General features: G+C 37.5%; 2 protein-coding genes across 2 annotated transcripts in view; one reads left to right on the forward strand and one right to left on the reverse strand.

Annotated features, from left to right (window-relative positions):
• Positions 1-17,270, forward strand: part of IFT140 (intraflagellar transport 140) — a 96,388-nt gene that overhangs the window by 31,304 nt on the left and 47,814 nt on the right. Inside the window, exons 10-18 of the mRNA XM_019471494.1 lie at positions 35-238; positions 605-677; positions 2,172-2,263; positions 3,168-3,295; positions 4,971-5,088; positions 5,555-5,682; positions 8,438-8,588; positions 10,194-10,325; positions 12,656-12,852. Of these exons, the coding sequence (XP_019327039.1) occupies positions 35-238; positions 605-677; positions 2,172-2,263; positions 3,168-3,295; positions 4,971-5,088; positions 5,555-5,682; positions 8,438-8,588; positions 10,194-10,325; positions 12,656-12,852 (1,223 nt within the window). The remainder of the gene's footprint in view (positions 1-34; positions 239-604; positions 678-2,171; positions 2,264-3,167; positions 3,296-4,970; positions 5,089-5,554; positions 5,683-8,437; positions 8,589-10,193; positions 10,326-12,655; positions 12,853-17,270) is intronic.
• TMEM204 (transmembrane protein 204) overlaps positions 15,320-17,270 on the reverse strand; it is a 28,514-nt gene continuing 26,563 nt past the window's right edge. Inside the window, exon 3 of the mRNA XM_009277135.1 lies at positions 15,320-15,687. Coding sequence (XP_009275410.1) covers positions 15,443-15,687 — 245 coding nt within the window. The 3' untranslated portion in view covers positions 15,320-15,442. The remainder of the gene's footprint in view (positions 15,688-17,270) is intronic.

Raw genomic sequence — 17,270 nt, forward strand, 5'->3', positions numbered from 1 at the left:
TTTTTTTGTGCTTCGTTCGTCCCATTGTGTGCAGTGGGGCTCCCGAAAAAATCTGCTGGCAGTGAACAACATCAGCTCTGTGGTGATCCTCAGTGAGCAGGCCATGTCATCTCATTTTCATCAGCAAGTGGCTGTTGTACAGGTGTCTCCCAACCTGTTTAACGTGACCTTCTTCAGCACAGGAACCACACACAGTCTTCGTGTTGATATGAATGTTAATGGAGTCTTCGCTACTAAGGTTAATTGGGGTTTTTCATTTATTTGCTTGATCATTTGCCTGGTTAGGTGTATGGAGACCAAACTTTCTAAGTCTTTAATATAACCCTTCTCTGATATTCAATTTATTGTGTAATGGAAGTATTGTTACGATGGTAGCAATGATGCTGTGGTGGAGCTGCTTTTCAGATAGCACAGTGACTCAGTAATTCTCTGGGTGCTGACCAGAGAACTTCTGGGTTACCAAAACCTTTCCAACTCAGTATACAGAGGAACTAGTGAATGGTGGCTATTGTGTGGAAGGTCTTGCTCTGTTATTGCATGAATTCCTGTATGATTCCAAAAGAAACTGAATGTATATATTCTTTTGCTTTTTTGATTGGTTTAGGATGCTGTAGTATTCTGGAATGGGAAGCAAGTTACTGTCTTTGAGTGTTCAGGAGATACCTTCAGAAGTGCAGGTAGGACTTAGAACACTGATCAGAGTTGCAATGGTTCTCTTCCTCCAAAGTTACACTTTCTCTTCATTCATGATAGCTGATGGACTGTAATCATAAGTGCAAAGTGAAAAATGTTATTAACACTAATTTGACTTCATATTCCCATTTTGCAGAATAGAAAGATTAGGGTATAAAAATCATCAACAAAATCAGAACTCAAATGCCAACTCCTACATCTGTGCTTTACTCACTAAATATGCTGGGATATAATGTGTGGGTTAACCTCCGAATATGTTGGTATTCCTGTATATGAGTAGCAGTGCAGCAACAGAGGTAAAACTGAAGGTGCTGTGAATCTGTAGGCATAAAATTAAAATATATATCCTCTTAACCTCTGTTAACCCAATCCTGGAAGTACCTTAAGACTAAATGTGCTTCATTCATAGAGTTCCTGAGGCCAGTCACCCACTCGGATGCCTTGACAAAACCAAGTATCTTGTTGCTGTTTCCCACAGATTAGATGTACACCTGACTGTCACACCTAGACTTGAAAGTATCCTCAGAACTAGCATATCATATAGGGCCTTGCACAAAACATGATATGAGGATAAGGCTGCCTCTTTTTATCTTTTAAGTAAATCATTCCAACAGTTGATCAAGAACAGAATTTTTTTGCTACTTCTGTAGCCATAGCTCCTGTTGCCTTCTACAGATAGGTCATGATGATGGCTATTGAAGGCTTTTCTGTTTTGCTTGGGAGAAAGTGTAATCGAGGTTACATAGCACTTACATAGGAACTGGGAAGGAATAGGTTTTAGTCCCAGCTGTCAGGAAAATCTGTTCCATAAATTGCTGTATAAACAGGTAAGTCACGTACATTAGTTTTTTCTGTGATTAATTCTCCCTAAATATTTCTGCCTTGAGAAACAGGTTATGCAGAATTCCATCAGTCCCATCCAAAAGTTTGAGAGTTTAGGCTTTGTCTTTTAAGAACCATCAAGTGTTTTCTGAGAAGTGGCTTAACTTGTCTATATTTACTCATTTATTTTATAACTTTTCCATGCTGAATCAATGCATTATTACCACCAAGGTCCCAACAGTCTACAACACTCATGAAATTATTTAAGAGCCACTCTTCTTTTCTGACAGAGATTCCTTTATCACTCTTCAATTGTAGTTCAATGAAGGAAGGATTGAATTCTTTTAATGGAACCTCACATTGCACTAGTCTTTTTTCTTCCTTTCACCCACCATATCAACTCTTTCCCCTTCCTCTCCCACTTGTTTTCATGGGCAGAGTGTACAAAACACCTGTTTTCAGTAGGAGTCCCAGCTTTTGGTTGTAGTGGCAGAATGGAAGAAGGCTGCAACACCATGGAGTTCGGGAATCAGTAGAGACTGACGGATTGAAAAAAGGATTTGGTGCAAGATAGTGGAAATTGAATACTTTTAGTCAAAATTCCATTTTTTCTTTTTTTTTTCTTTTAAAAAATCTGTTTATTGTGATTGTTCCAGGCTCTTTTCTTTGTGACTCTCCAGTTCTGTCTGTGCATGGAGAAAATCTGTACACAGTTGAGCCGTATCGGGTCCAGGTCCGCACTTGGCAGGTAAGGGCTGATGAAACCATGAAGCAATGAATATGCCTTATATTCTTCAAAGATTGGTGTTACAGCTTAAAAGTTAACTGGATGTTCTGTAAATCTATTAACTCTACCTTTGTCATAGAAAAAATATTTTGAGTATTTCAGCAGAAAGATCTTTGACCTTTTGTATTCTTTAAAAAGTCTGTCACTTTAAATGCTACTGCACTGTAACTAATAAGTATTTATAAAAGAAAACAGAATTCTGTAAGGGCCAGACTCTGAGGATCAAAATTGCACGCAGGTTGAATATGTATATGTATATATTAGACAGGAAAATGAACATACTGAATATTCTTATAATGAAAAATACCCCCTGCATATTCTGTGTGTTCCTACAAAATCTTTTTGGTTTTGCTTAACCTTTGCAGCCTCTGCTAGTCCGTGAGAACAAAAAAGAGAAATCTAATTATCAGAGTTCTATGATACATTATTTTATTTAAGAAATAAATTTTGTATTCAAGAATGGGTGGGATTTATCACAATAAGGACTGATTTAATTTATATATTTATTTTTGCAGCTGTAAAAAAATTTTTGCAGCTGTATATTAAAGGACCTTCAGGGACCTGTATTTCTGTATCCCTCCTAGTTGGAAAAAGTTGTATTATTGAAGAGGAAATTGTTGTAGAAGGATACTTCTAAATTTTGATTTTTTTTTTTTTGAGGCTATACATCCAGCTTTCAACCTGAAACACAGATTGCATTTGTAGAGACCGTGTGTGTGTGTGTGTGTGTAGTTCCTCTCATTTTGCTGGTAGTGATTTGTCTAACATAGAAGTTCAGCAGTTAGTTACTTAACTTGGTAACAAAATAAGTCCCTTCTAGTTAGACTCTGAACACACAAACCTGGTGTTACACGTTTCTTCTCAGGGCACAGTTAAACAGCTGCTGGTGTTCTCTGAAGCAGAGGGGAATCCATGCCTCTTGGATGTCTGTGGAAATTTCCTGGCTGTGGGAACTGATTTGGCTCATTTTAAAATCTTTGATCTCTCTCGCAGGTATTAATAAGCCTTTTAAAAACATCTGTTTATAATTGAGCGTATATTTTGTGGGGAGGGGGAAATCTTTAGTTGGTTTTGATCTGATGAAAAGTGATAGCCGCTTTGAATCTTGAGACAATACATGCAGCCTATGTGAACTGATGGCCTATCCCTAAAGCAAGGGAAGAGCCACAGAATTATTAGACAAATCATGGGATGAGTAACAATAATACTAATAATTTTTAAAAGAGGATATTGTGAGGGATATTTCTGTGTATTTGAAAGCGGGTGGAGAATTTATGGAGGATCAAGAAAAGGATGTCACATGTTTCTGCTGATAACTTGACCAAGACCATAATCTCAGAAGTGTTGAAATAAAGAAAGAAAAAAAAAAGCTAGGTCTCATATCTCCTCATAAATCAACAAACTTGATTCAGTGAATCCATGGAGGAAGTGAACCTACAATTGTGGGTACTCTGTTCTTCCTCCTGTTTAGGTTAAGAGAGAAGTTTATTTGACTGTGTTCCCATGCTGACAAACAGCTGTGGCATGAAAAAGATATGTGCCTGACATGACTCCCAGTTCGAAAATTTATCCGCTAATGAAAAATGTAATTTTGAAAACCTGAAAAACCTCAAGAGTGAAATGGATTCTGTTCTTCCTTACATACTGTCACCAGAGGAATGCTGAAGTCTAGTTAGTTACCCACTTGGAAACTCGTTACCTGTGTTGAGATGGCACAAATTCTGCATGGGACACAACTTGCAAGTTATTGGATTTGGGCAGGTTGTAACTAGCACAAATATTGGATTATGATGTTTGATAGTGGAGAAAAAGTAGCTTAACTCCTGCATGCTATGTTAAATTTTTGTGGCTGGTCATGAAAATACCTCTTCTCAAATGATGACAGTATAGCGCGCTCTAATTTCAAAGCAAGCATAGTTGGCTTAGAATAAATGAGAGGTCTAAACATGTAACCCAAGAATGTTATTTTTACAGAATCAAAGTTTTTTTCCATGGGATTGTATTATTGGTCTAAATTACTGCCACTTCTTTCTGTCACATTCTTTTGATTCATAAGACTTGTCCTCTTTGTTGCTGAATGATCACTGGGTTTGTATCTATACCGGCAGTAAGATTCTTTTGAGATAATAAAAAAGTGGGGGGTAGGGTAGGGAAGGGAAGGGTGGGTGTTAAGTATGTGGATGATACAGTCTTTTGGAACTTTTGTACAGAGGGAAAGTGACCAGTAAGATGATATAAATATCACCCCCCAATGACATTTCTTTCCTCCTGCTCCACAGTGTGTTTTGCATAGACAGAACTTTTACGTGATGGGCTATATTGAACATTCAAGGTACTGTTCAACTTACTTATGCAGGAAAAACAGACCTCTAACTTCAAAATTCTGGTAGGATGTTCTTGCTGTATAGCCCTGTTTTGGGAATCCTGTAGGAACATTGAAGTTTATTCTTGCTGATTCACTGAGGAAAGAGTGTCTCATTAACTTCTTCCTGAAAGAAAGGCAGGTTGCAGCAATTCTCTGGAGAGGAAGCTGGAGTCTGGGGCAGTGGTGTCATAAGGTTGAAATAGTTTGTTTTTAAAAGTCTTACCCATAATTTGAAAAATGTTTTGGCTGATGCATATTGCCAGTTGCTTGCCACCATATGATTATGTTTATTCCTTTCTACAGAGAGGCAAAAGTGCACTGCAATAGCAAGAATTTCTCTGAGCTGTTTCCTGGCCTTGGAGGCATTGCATCTGTCAAGTGCAACGCTAATGGCAATAAAGTCAGCATCCTTGTTAGCAAGGTGAGGCAAAGCTCTTCGCTTACTGCCCTAGGACCTGACCATCAGTTAATAGACTGGTACAGTTCAAGAAGATTACTGAAGACACAAGATTCACTTCTTAGAAATAAACCTACGTGTTCTACGCAGTGTATTGGGTCTTGAAATATCATGTCCAGCATGTAACTAAACACTAAAATTAAGGTATGTTAAGGTTTTGTACGTGTGGTGAGAAGAACGACCCAGAAAAGGAAGCAATATTTCAGTTACAAAAGCTACTTCGTAGCATTTCAAAGAAATCAAAGGCTAACTTGCTAGAATAGAAAAACAGCAAGAAGTTTTCTGATAGTTCTTCCAAAGAATGTTCTTATGTGATTACCAGTAAACAAAACTGAGAGCGTGAATCAGATGAGATAAACATACCATCTGAACTTTACCTTTTTTCTTTTTGACTGCATGCTTCAGCAGCTTTTGTTTTCCCTTCTTGTAGGCGGATGGGAACATTGATTCCAAGATCTGTTTCTATGATGTTGAAATGGACAAAGTTATGCTCTTTGATTTCAAGGCTGAACAGGGAAATGGTAGAGAGAAGCTTTCTTCCGGACAAGGCATTGACAAGTAAGAAGCTTTTATTTTGAGAAGTATTACTTGTGGATTTAAGATAGGAATCTGCCCTGTGAAGACAAGCAACGCCTTGATACTGGCATTCCTCTGCCTTTGTGTAGGATCTTGTACAAATTTAATTATTTTATTTCTAAAGAATTAATTAAAACTGGTGCATTGTATGTCAATCAGCCTGCATCCCTGTCTTTTCCAATGTGTGAACTAGGGAGTGTCAAATGAAGGTATCAGAAAGCAAGCTCAAAATAAGCAGGAGGAGGCGGTTCTTCAGACAGCATGCAGCTGAGCTAAGGAACTCCTTGCCAAAGGAAGTTATAGGTGATGAAGGAAGGGTTCATGGAGGTATTGGACAAACTCACAGAAGAGAAATGCAGTGAGAGTTATTAGATATGTGGGAGCCATATCTGGCTCAAGAGGTCTCTGAGAGGAGGATGATTGGGTGTTGGGGGGGTATGTGTAGAGGTATTATATGACTGGAATCAGGATCCTGATCTTAAAATAAAGAAAAATCTTGGGAAATCTTGGAAAGCTACTCTTCCATGAAGAGTTTACAGGGTAGGAACTGAAAAGAGGACATTCTGAAGCTCCTCCTAGGAAAAAAGTTAATTTCTAAGTCAAATACAGGATGTTTTTGTATGGATAAAAACTCATGAAATGCCTATTTAGAACTGACAGCTTTGTTTTCATACAAGCTGTTCTGTGGCGAATACATTAGAAATCCTAGTAGCAAGGCAGCAAAATGCAGTGAACTAGGAATTCTCATGGAATTACGGTGGAATGTTAGGGTACAAATTCCCATCTGGTTTTACAATAATTTTTTTGACTGTATTTTTCTTAAGAAAAAACAGTGTTAGAATAGAAGGTGGTTTGCTTTTTTAGCAACTATCTGCTGTAGATATTACAAGCAAAAAAGGATTTACTCTCCTTATCACTGAAGAACAGAAGAAACTACCCAGCTCATCAAAAACTAAGGATAGTGCAAATTTGGGGCCTTATGTCTTGGTCAGTTATGCAAACAGTGTAATAATGAGTAGTGAGAAAGTTGTTTTCAAGTGTAGTATCTTGTGTAGCCCAACAGAGGCCACCACAAACTAGTAATGCTATTTCACTGATATTTAAATGCTAGATGTTGTCGGCGTGAATAATCCATTTATCTGTGCTTCATTTTAGAGTATCTTGAAATTGGAATGAGTAAAAACATGGGAAAATAATAATAATAATAATAATAATAATAATCATCTACACATCTTCCCCTTCTCTCTCTCCTCCTGAGGCAGAATCTAAGCGCTCCCAATTTTTTACACAAATACTGTTTTTCAGTTTGCAAGTAATTTATTTTGAATTCAGTGGCATGAATAGGACATGGTGTATTTCTGCATCCCTCTGAATCTCTCCCTTAATTTGCCTTCCAGCCCTACTCCAATCCTCCTCACAAAGTCCACCCTTCAGTGGTGACCTGTCCTGGTTTCGGCTGGGATAGGGTTAATTTTCTTCCTAGTAGCTGGTATAGTGCTGTGTTTTGGATTTAGTAATTAAACCACGACATGACACCAAATGAGAAAAATATTTTAATGATGTCTTTGGCTTCTCTCTTTTTTCAAATTTGACACCTATTTATATTCTGTATTTTTTCAGAAGAATCCTAAGCCATTGCTAAAATAGTCTGAATTCTGTATTTCTAGAGTCTTAACAGGGCCAGCACTGAAGTAGTATTTAAATGCCCGAAGGAGGCAGTAAAATGTTTCTTATTTAAACTGCTGCCAGAGAGTGGCTTTCCTAAGGCTACAGGGGTAGTCCTTGTGCTTAATGTGCTATTTCACAGTGCCTCGGAATTCTTCATACACAGTATAAAGTTCAGGCACAGTACTGAGGGAAGGGAAGGAACTACGGCATATCTGGGGACTGAAGTCCCCCAGCTGCAGGTCAGGTTCAGCTGCAACTCTGGAGTTTCCCTCAGCTCCGAGAAGTTCAGCGGTTCAAAGCATCGATCATGCTGCATGCCTAGGTCTCTTTGCTGAACTCTCAGTAGAGAGAGATCTGTTGCCTGAGAATATAAACTAATTTCTTTTTTTTTTTTTCCCCATCAGTTTAATCACAGTTATCTAGTTGTGATCTCTTATGACCGCTGCTTAGCTGGATTTGAACGTGAGGCATATGTACTAGAAACTCTCTGTACTGCCAATCTAAATGCACATCAGTGTACTCAAGCTATCTTTAACCTGGCTGGGCATTTCTAGCAGGGCTGGCAATAAGCACCTTGGGGCACGTTGTAAAACCCAGAAGAAGACAGAGCTGAGGGTAGTCCCCATGTTACAGTACCTACACCAGTAGCAGTTGCTAAGGTAGATCATTTGAAGGATGTTCAAGTATTTCTGTAGGACACGTAATCTCAGTGGAGACAGATTTCAGGTGCCTGTTTGTATTTGTCGCAGTACCAGCTTTTCTACTGAAATGCTTTTATGCCCTAGAGTTATGGTTAATGTATACAGAACAGCAGTACCAGCTTTTTTTCTACTGAAATGCTTTTATGTCCTAGAGTTATGGTTAATGTATACAGAACAAACTAAAAGTGGCATTGCCAAGTATAAGGTATTAGGAGGTAGGAAGATGTATATGGTTAATGTTACAATGCAGAGGTACTGGTACAGATAACTGATCATCATCTGAAAATTATCCCTTTGTTTACATTCATATGCTGAATGGGCTGGAATTATTTTGTCTCCCTTTCTACATTTTTTTTCTTGTCTTTTAGTAGGTCTGCTGTGGACTATCCAGAGTTGCACAGTCACGTCCCTGCTTGCCATTTCTGGGACCAGAGTGAACCAAGACTTTTTGTATGTGAAGCAGTTCTTGAAACAGGCCTACAATATCCAGACCAGAAGAAAAAACAGACTGAGAGCACAGTATGGTCTTTTTGTTTGTTTGTTTTACCTTGCTTTACATGGAGTTCTCCCTGATCAAGTAATAAATCATTGGTCCTCCACTAAGGATGTGGGGAGTAGGTAGTATACATTATTTTGTACAAAAATGAACAGTGAAACTACCTGTTTGGTGTCTGTGGCTTCAGGCAGTCACTGTACGTTAGCTTTCTGTTTTAGCCCTAGCTTGCATACAGTGATGAAGAAAAGGAGGTGATTTCTTTATCCATGCTAGAATTTTGAGGATGATCATAATGCAAGCTTGTATCTGGACTACAGTCTTTCAGGTGACATTATTGGGTGAATTGATAATCTAGAGTTTTGATACTTATTCTCATTTTTAAAAAAATAATGCAGATTTTATATCTCAAGGCCACTTTTAGCAGCAAGAATTAATTTGATAGGATAACAGGGACCCTGCCATTCAGATGAACAGTGAAGTACACACTTCCCACCCAGTTCTTGTATCTTTTGCTTTTCTGGACAGTCATTGTACATCTTTATGGTACTCCCCAAATTATCTTTTATGATCTTTTTTACATTAGAAAAAAGATTTCATTTTTATTGATCAGAAATGATCTAATCAACGATTTCTTTCATCAGACTAACAATTCTTCCCCGCTTCCCCTGCTAATGTGCTTGTAGTGGTCCTTATCATTTTGTCTGTACAGAACTGCCTGTGCTTCATAAATATTCCATTGATTTGAAATGTCCATGTTGATTTAAGGTTTTCTGGTTCGTGCATGGTTTTAGTTAAACCTCTTCCACTTAGAGATAGAAAGGTCTTTGTTTCTTTTGTTGATTGAAACGACCTTAGAAAAATCATGGGAAGATGAATGTAGAAAGGAGGAATGGAATAGGGATGTCTCAAAAGGCCTTGGTAGGGTCTTCTAGCAAAGAGAAGAACACTTCAACCCCATATTCCCAATGTAAACAAGTAAAAATGTTTGGCTTCTATATAAAGTTGAAAAACAAAAAGATATAAAAGGAGTGTAACGTACTTTTTGGCCCTTATTCAACAGAACTTTTGACTGTGTGCTTATTCTTTAAGAAATGAGAAGTCTGATTAACTTTAGTTGGAAATAAATGCTTCATTTTGACTTAGGTCAGGTCAATATTTAAACTGTTACAGAAACTATTTTTAAATGGCTGGTATATTCCCTGGGAACTCAAAGCAGTCAGTAAGCTGCTGAACTTATAATAGAAATATTACAGTATTTAAAAAAAAAAAAAAAAAGAAAACAGTTGGGAGTATTTCTTTGACCTGAGTCAGATCTGTCAGAGAGACTTCTAGAGCAGCAATCTGTGGCCAGGGACTTCCCTCTTTATGGTCAGTGAAGTTGGTTCCTGAAAGGCAGAGGTGGAGGTCCCTTTGCAGTAGGAACACAGTAATGTACAATGAGTCGTGGGCTACTTACTATAGGGAGGAAGCGTGCAGCTCTGCCCTCGCCAGCAGGTGTGTGCGTGTGAATGTATATGTCATACTATTTTCAAGAGAAGGTTCTGCCAAGTGAAAATGGAAAATAAAAACAAAATGAAAGAAGGATATTGCAGCATAAAAACAAAACAATGCTTTGCTTCCTTTTCCAGATGGATGTTTGGATTATATCATTCTTCAGTACTGAAGAGCATGGCCTTTTGCTTCAGGACAGCTTTCCATTGCCTTCATCCTACCAGGTTCTTCTGGGCATAGAGGTGCCACATTATTATTTTGCAAAAAAGGTGAGGAAATCTTTCACAATTCCTTCCCTTCCCAGAAGTTCAGACTTTTCACTGTGTAGGGATCAAATTTAACCAAATTGAGTCTGGGGTAAGTAGAGCAACTCCAACGGCAGTTGCTGCATCACGTGTAGAAATGACAAAAAGATAATTCTAATGCAGGTGTACTTGGCAGTATTGTGGAAATTGTACTGAATTGGCTTTTCATGGGTGTTGCAAACCAGATGTGACGTAGAACACAGGAGACACAGTAATTACCAGGGAATGCAACTGAAAAAGGGATGTGAAAAAAGTTCTCTTTCTACTTTATGTAGTCACCGTGCCTATTGCAAGTAAGGGGGGGGTGGGGTGTCAACTTTAAGTAGGCCATAAGAGGGGACATTTCCTACTAGCTTCAGCAGAAGTAACCCATTTCGTTCTTGGAATTCAGCTTAATCCCCACAGAATACCAAAGAGAGCGAGAATACTCATCTTGCACTATCACCAAATGCCTATGTGCTACAAATACCAGGAATGCATGCTTTAACTTCTTAAACTTGAATATGAATCCAAAATTGTTTGCATCTTAGGTAAATAATACCATGCATACTGGAAGAAATGAAGCCTATTACCTACAGATTGGTTTTCTGGTTAAGCTCTGACCTGAGTTTCTTAGTGCCTCTTAAGACGATGATTTGCACTGCTCCCTTCTTGTAGGGAGAGCTTAACAGTCTGTTTATTCTACCAAGGCATTTATTTTTGTAAAATCTGCAGGAACTTAATATTAATGAGACTTCTAATCCTCTAAATCTTCTGAGTAAGGCAGACCAATGTGATCACATAAATCTAATTTCATGTGGTTCAGGCGCAGTGTTAAACAGGGAGAATGTATCTAGATGTTTTTCTTCTTAATATATTTAGATTCAGAGCGGTACTTTGCAATTTAGCCCCCTTCCAAAGAACTGACTGTTGTCACTCTTCCTGCGCAGATCTGGCTTCTAGAGTTGCACTCTATTTTACTTTCCTTTTTCCCTTAATTTGAAAGGTCAAAAGTGATCTGCTGCATTTTCTAATCTCTTTTAACACTTCCCCCATCATGTGTCATGCTATTTTACTTTGATAGTACGTCTATTTTTTCTTTTTTTTTAACTCTGTATTGCTGCCATTAGTTGTTTTTTCGGAGGGGATGTGTCTATAAACCTGTAAGTATCTGCATTATTTTGTTCCTCTTCCTTCATTCTCTGCTTTTCTCTCTTCTGTTTCCATTTTCTTCCCTCAGTAGGTTACTGTATCTTAGTGACTAGGTTACTTGTTATATAATAATTCATGTTGCAAACATGATTTAGTATACGAACAGAGTCTGCTTTAAATATAGCAAGTCGAGTTGATTCAACAAGTCTGTTTTGACCAGGTTTCATTCCAGGGTTTTTCCTTATTCATTATAACGTCTTTTCTGTCCTGGTTCCAGAAATTCCCCAAATTGTAGTCAAACGCATTTACAGTAAAAGAAATCAAAAGTGCATCTAATACTCTCATTGTATAAGAATATAATACTATTTTTTTTAATTGGCTTCTGTAAAGCATTTAGTTATCTCATCTAACTATACAATTGGGGTAGAGTGTATGTGAAATTTGGTATCCTTCATGACTCAGATGATCTTCCACTGTGTTTGGCTTGTGAAAGTTTCCTTGTTACGCTCTAGACAGATCATTTGATATTGATGATTGACTTTATCTTTATTCTTTTTCTGAATAATGGTTAAATTGCTTTGAGCTGCCTTTCAATGACTGGTGAAAGTATCACTGAAGCTCCAGAGGCTCCGGAACTGCCCATTTTATGGGGAAGGGTTTGAATCTGAGCTTTAGCATTCATAAGCTTCACATGAAGGCAAGAATAAAAGAATTGGGTCTATATAGTTAACTTTCAGAACAGTAGACTCATTTTTGAGAAGAGACTAACCTTAGAGAAATGTTTATCTGAAATATTCAGAAATCTGGAGACTTAAAATAATAGTTGCTATTATAGTAATAATTATAATAATAATATATATAAAATAATAATAGTTATGACTATAGTAATAGGAGGCTGCCTCTCCTGTGGTATTTTACCGACCTCCAAACTATCACTAACATACTGTGATTGTTCGTTATGATATACTAATGTCTTCTATGACATTCCATATTTTGGGGCATTTTCTAGGAAGTTCTGAAACATTGCAACTATTGTCACTATTGATCATTGTCCTGCAGAAATAGAAAACTTGGACTTTAGTGGAAATAATGTAATTAATTACACGTACAAAGGAGTAAGTTTCAACCTACTTGATACCTAAATGATAACATTCTCATTGTAGCCGGGAGAAGCTGAGAAAGGACAAGCAGAGTCTGGCTCAATAAAGGTGTCTCAGATGGTTGCGAGAAGACCCATGAGAGATTTCATTGGATTAGGAGACTGTGATAAGACTACCCGGGATGCCATGCTGAACTTCAGCTTCTATCTGACTGCTGGAGACATGGATGAGGCCTTCAAATCCATCAAGCTGATAAAAAGGTATTGTAAGTATTTGTATGTATTTCTTTATGGGTACAGTTTGTTTTCAATTAAAAGTTTGCGTGAAGTTTTGATCCTCCTAAATTCTCCTGACATTTTTCCTCTCTGATTTCATTCTCCCTTTCATTTTTAACAAGATGAAATATCTTTATCTTACAGACATTTTAATGTATTCTCTGCTTATTCTTGGTCTACAAGACGTTGCAAGCTCTGTGGATTCTTTTTTACTAAATGGGAAAAATGATTGATAACAAGGAACCTTATTCTGTGTCTGAATTGCAAAAATCTCACCTTATCACTAGAAGAAAATGAACATTCACAACTTTATTTATACATCTAAAATAATCACAGTAATACCAAGTATTACAAATTTACCGACCACATAGCTGATTTTTAAATTTAAATGTACATTATTATAATATGGATATTGCAATATTAGAAGAAATAATATAATGTCTTTTAAATATTCCTCTGAATGGCAAAAATCTCACCTTATCACTAGAAGAAAATGAACATTCACAACTTTATTTATACATCTAAAATAATCACAGTAATACCAAGTATTACAAATTTACCGACCACATAGCTGATTTTTAAATTTAAATGTACATTATTATAATATGGATATTGCAATATTAGAAGAAATAATATAATGTCTTTTAAATATTCCAATATTTTATTTAAAAAAAACCCTGCAATTAATCATAGCATATTATTTCTAGAAAAGATTTTCCAGAAAGTAATGCAGGCAAATGAATACAAATCTTAGTTGGTTTTTACAAACCTACTGCTAGAAGAAACTCTTTGTCAGCTTTATGGTATTCTATCCTGATAGTCTAGAACAATGTAGTTGTTCTAGAGCATCAGTCTCTGCAGAGCGTTGCTCACTTTGAACATGGTGCAGAGCAGCAGTTGGGGTTGAGTTTCTTATTACATCAGAACTGAGTGCAGAACAGAACTCAAGAGCCAGCTTGATGATCACATTTTAACAAAGTGTGGAAAAGTATGGTGGAAATAATGATAAAGAAAAGCAGTGTACTCAGCTGGGAGCGACACAACGGTCCTAAAGAATTTGTAACATTCACAGCTCATGGTCCTTCAAACCTATCAGTAACTGTGCTCAGAGTAGCATCCTTAGAGTTTTTAAACATCTGTCATTGCCTCTAGTTCCTGTATCCTAAGTATTTCTGCATAATAGTTTTTGACCTTTTGTTTTTCTTCCTGAAAGTTACGTGCACGTGACTTCTGTGAGCCCATGTGCTTCTCAGGGTCAGGCTTATAAACACTATGCCTATTTCCAAAGGTACTAATTATTTTCATTTCATTACCATATTAAGTTACCAGGCAGGTCTTTTTTAAATCTCATGCTTAAGTCCTGTATATGTGTCTTAGTCTCCAATTTGGGTGCTTGAGTGGCAGTTATATTCTCCAATATTCACTGTGTTATGTGCCATTGAGCATTGCTGGGCAGAGCTGGGTGTCCTGACAGAGCACTCTAATCTGAAAATGTCACAGCAAATGTTAAAGCAAGCTGGGAAGAAAAGAGGTTAAGTTGGGCTGAAATATCTGTTCTTAATAATCATTTCCAATAATGTAAGTTAATAGTATCTGTGATTATTAAGGAGTCCAGGTAACCTTTTTCTGCAGATATTTGTCCTCATTGTAACACTGAAGTAGATTTTTTCAGTGACATGTGTGACCTGTTCTAGCTGCGTACCCTTTTAATTTTTAACGGCATGTCTGTTTACATATAGGATAAACCCAAACCATTGTCTCAGGATACAAAAGAAGCATCTGAAAAAATGCAACTTAATTCTTCTGCATTCCCTTACTTTACAATTAGAATGGTTAGAGTTGCTTTTGCTTTTTACTGTCTGGGCTATGCTGTGGCTGGGGAGCAGGTGTTGCAGCTAATAAGTTCTTTGAAAAGGGGTGGATGGAAGGACTGAAGATCATGAAATTTAAACAGCTGTTAAAGTCATCACTAATTCTATAGTGAGTTTTCTGCTTTCTCAGATTGCCTGTTAACTCTAAAGCTATTGCCACTGGTCTCCTATAGCTTTTTACATTATTATTAGGGAGCAGGATAACTTTATGCAGACAGAGAAAACGTGTTTGGTTGCCTCTTTTCTATATTCTCATTGCATACATTCTGTGTCTGCTACAGCTGACCCTGCTGACATGTAGCTGTGATGCTCTGTCAGGATTCTGACAATCCAACATTCTGTGCTGTACAGCAGAGGGAGAGGGCAATATAATATAATATATATAAAATTATGTGTTTTATACATATGTATATAGATGGAGCCCATCCAAATAATAGTTGAGGGCCTCTGCCCACAAGAGTGAGCTTTGTGATGTCTTTCAACCCTTAGTTTTAAATTATAGCATATATTTATAGAAAACAACTCTAATGTAGATCTCCTTGTATATAGATGAGCCCATCCAAATAATAGTTGAGGGCCTCTGCCCACAAGAGTGAGCTTTGTGATGTCTTTCAACCCTTAGTTTTAAATTATAGCATATATTTATAGAAAACAACTCTAATGTAGATCTCCTTGGAGATCCTTCCCCTTTCAAGTCCACTCTTTCAGCACGGTGACTCAACATAGTCGTTTTCCAGGCCACGGCGAAACCGAGCGGTCAGGGTACGGCTAATGACAATGACCCGGGGTGCCATGCAGTCCTCACGCCTATGAAGGATGTTCCATATGAGAATGGCAGCTGCCAGCGTGGCCAAAAGACAGGCTCCAATGTTCAGATAGCAAGACCAAGAGAGGTTGGTGTATGGGCCGATGCGGTAGAAAGTCACCAATCCAATAACCAGAACAAAACCTGCAAGGAGAATGAGAGAATTCTTTTTAATGTGTTATTCTCTTGGGTTTCTGTAGTGGCAAGATGCCATAGGCCAATATTCACGAGTCTGTAAAGCCTTTCCATTCCTATTACGATGTGCTGTATGTGTTCTTGAAGGCATATTTGGGCATGATGATATATGCAAAGACTGGGTGTCTGAAATGAGGTCTCAATGTTAGGTTTAAATCTGATCATTCTATTTAAATTTCTTAATCCCGCTTAGCTGTATTTCATGTTGTGTTTTTTTTTCCTCCATCCACTTGTCTCACTTACACAGATGTCCTCTTGCTTATTCCTGTTGCCAACACAGAAAACTGGTATATTAATGATAATAATAACAATGAAAATCTTTTATTCCAAATATGGTACACTTATTCTGAAATTTTAAAATGTTTATTTAAGGCAGGCCACTATTGTAACCTGCAAAGATGATGAATAGCTAAATATCTTACAGAAATAATAAGAAAAAAAGTACAGAAGCTTATAAAAAAGGGAAGGTGAAATAAATGGGACTTTATGGTCCTACTTTTTCTATGCTGGAAAAAAGTGTTATGAGGCAGGAGTAATATCATGCCTCCAGAAGCTACCAAAGGCAAGGTTTCCATTCCCTTCCTAACCTTATGCACGGTAGTAAGTTCCCTAAAAGGTAGTTAATATTTGAGGGATAACACTGCACTTGTCCAGCATTTCCATCCAGATGTCACAATGTGATTTGCAAAAAACATGAAAAAAATATTTCCCACATTCTTTTTGGTAGACACCACTGATGAATAGTAATGTTATTTCAGAGATGAGGTGGGGTGACTTTTCTAGTCATGCAGAAGGTCCATATTAGAACAAGGGGCAGAATCTGTATCCCTTGACTCCTACTTTTTTGTTACTGTCCTTTCCCTGAAGAATGCATCAATAAGCACACAATTACTTTTCTGCCCTGTTTATTGCAGTAGTCTCTCTTCCTGTCCCTACTCTCAAATAAAACTACTTTTCAGCTTTTTAAGAGAAGTAATTTATACATGTGATTAGATTGAAACAAACATACAAAGAGGCAAATATGCCTCACTAACCGAAAAAAGGTTTTCTCCTTGTTCTACACATTTCCTTAACCACCACCACCACCATAACACAAGAAATATCATTGACAAAAGGACCCCTTTATGAAGGAAGACTAGAATAAATAAATGCCCATAAACAGCCAGAGGATTTGTAGATACTATCTTCCTAAGTTCATGGGCAAGGACAAGTCAAGAGCAAGTAAGTCCTAGTGGCTGCATGCTGTTTTCTCAGTTAGCCGCAGTGCTTGCAAACACTGTTCCCCCAGGTACATGGCAATGCTCTAAAATGGCATGATACCATGGTCCTTGATTGTCCATGAAAGAGCACATCCTGAGTATGCATTGTATCAAGTTTCTTTCTAAAAAGGGTACTAATAATGCAGTGAAGATGGAAAAGACACAAATCGTGTACAGGTAAAAAATGTAGAGGAGGGAAATGAAATACAAATAGGAGAAAAAAAAATCAATCACTACTTAAGTAGATGTGACGCTTTTACTATTCTGAGAGTC

Source organism: Aptenodytes forsteri, unplaced genomic scaffold (assembly GCF_000699145.1).
Source record: "Aptenodytes forsteri isolate BGI_AS27 unplaced genomic scaffold, ASM69914v1 Scaffold26, whole genome shotgun sequence".
Taxonomy (NCBI): domain Eukaryota; kingdom Metazoa; phylum Chordata; class Aves; order Sphenisciformes; family Spheniscidae; genus Aptenodytes; species Aptenodytes forsteri.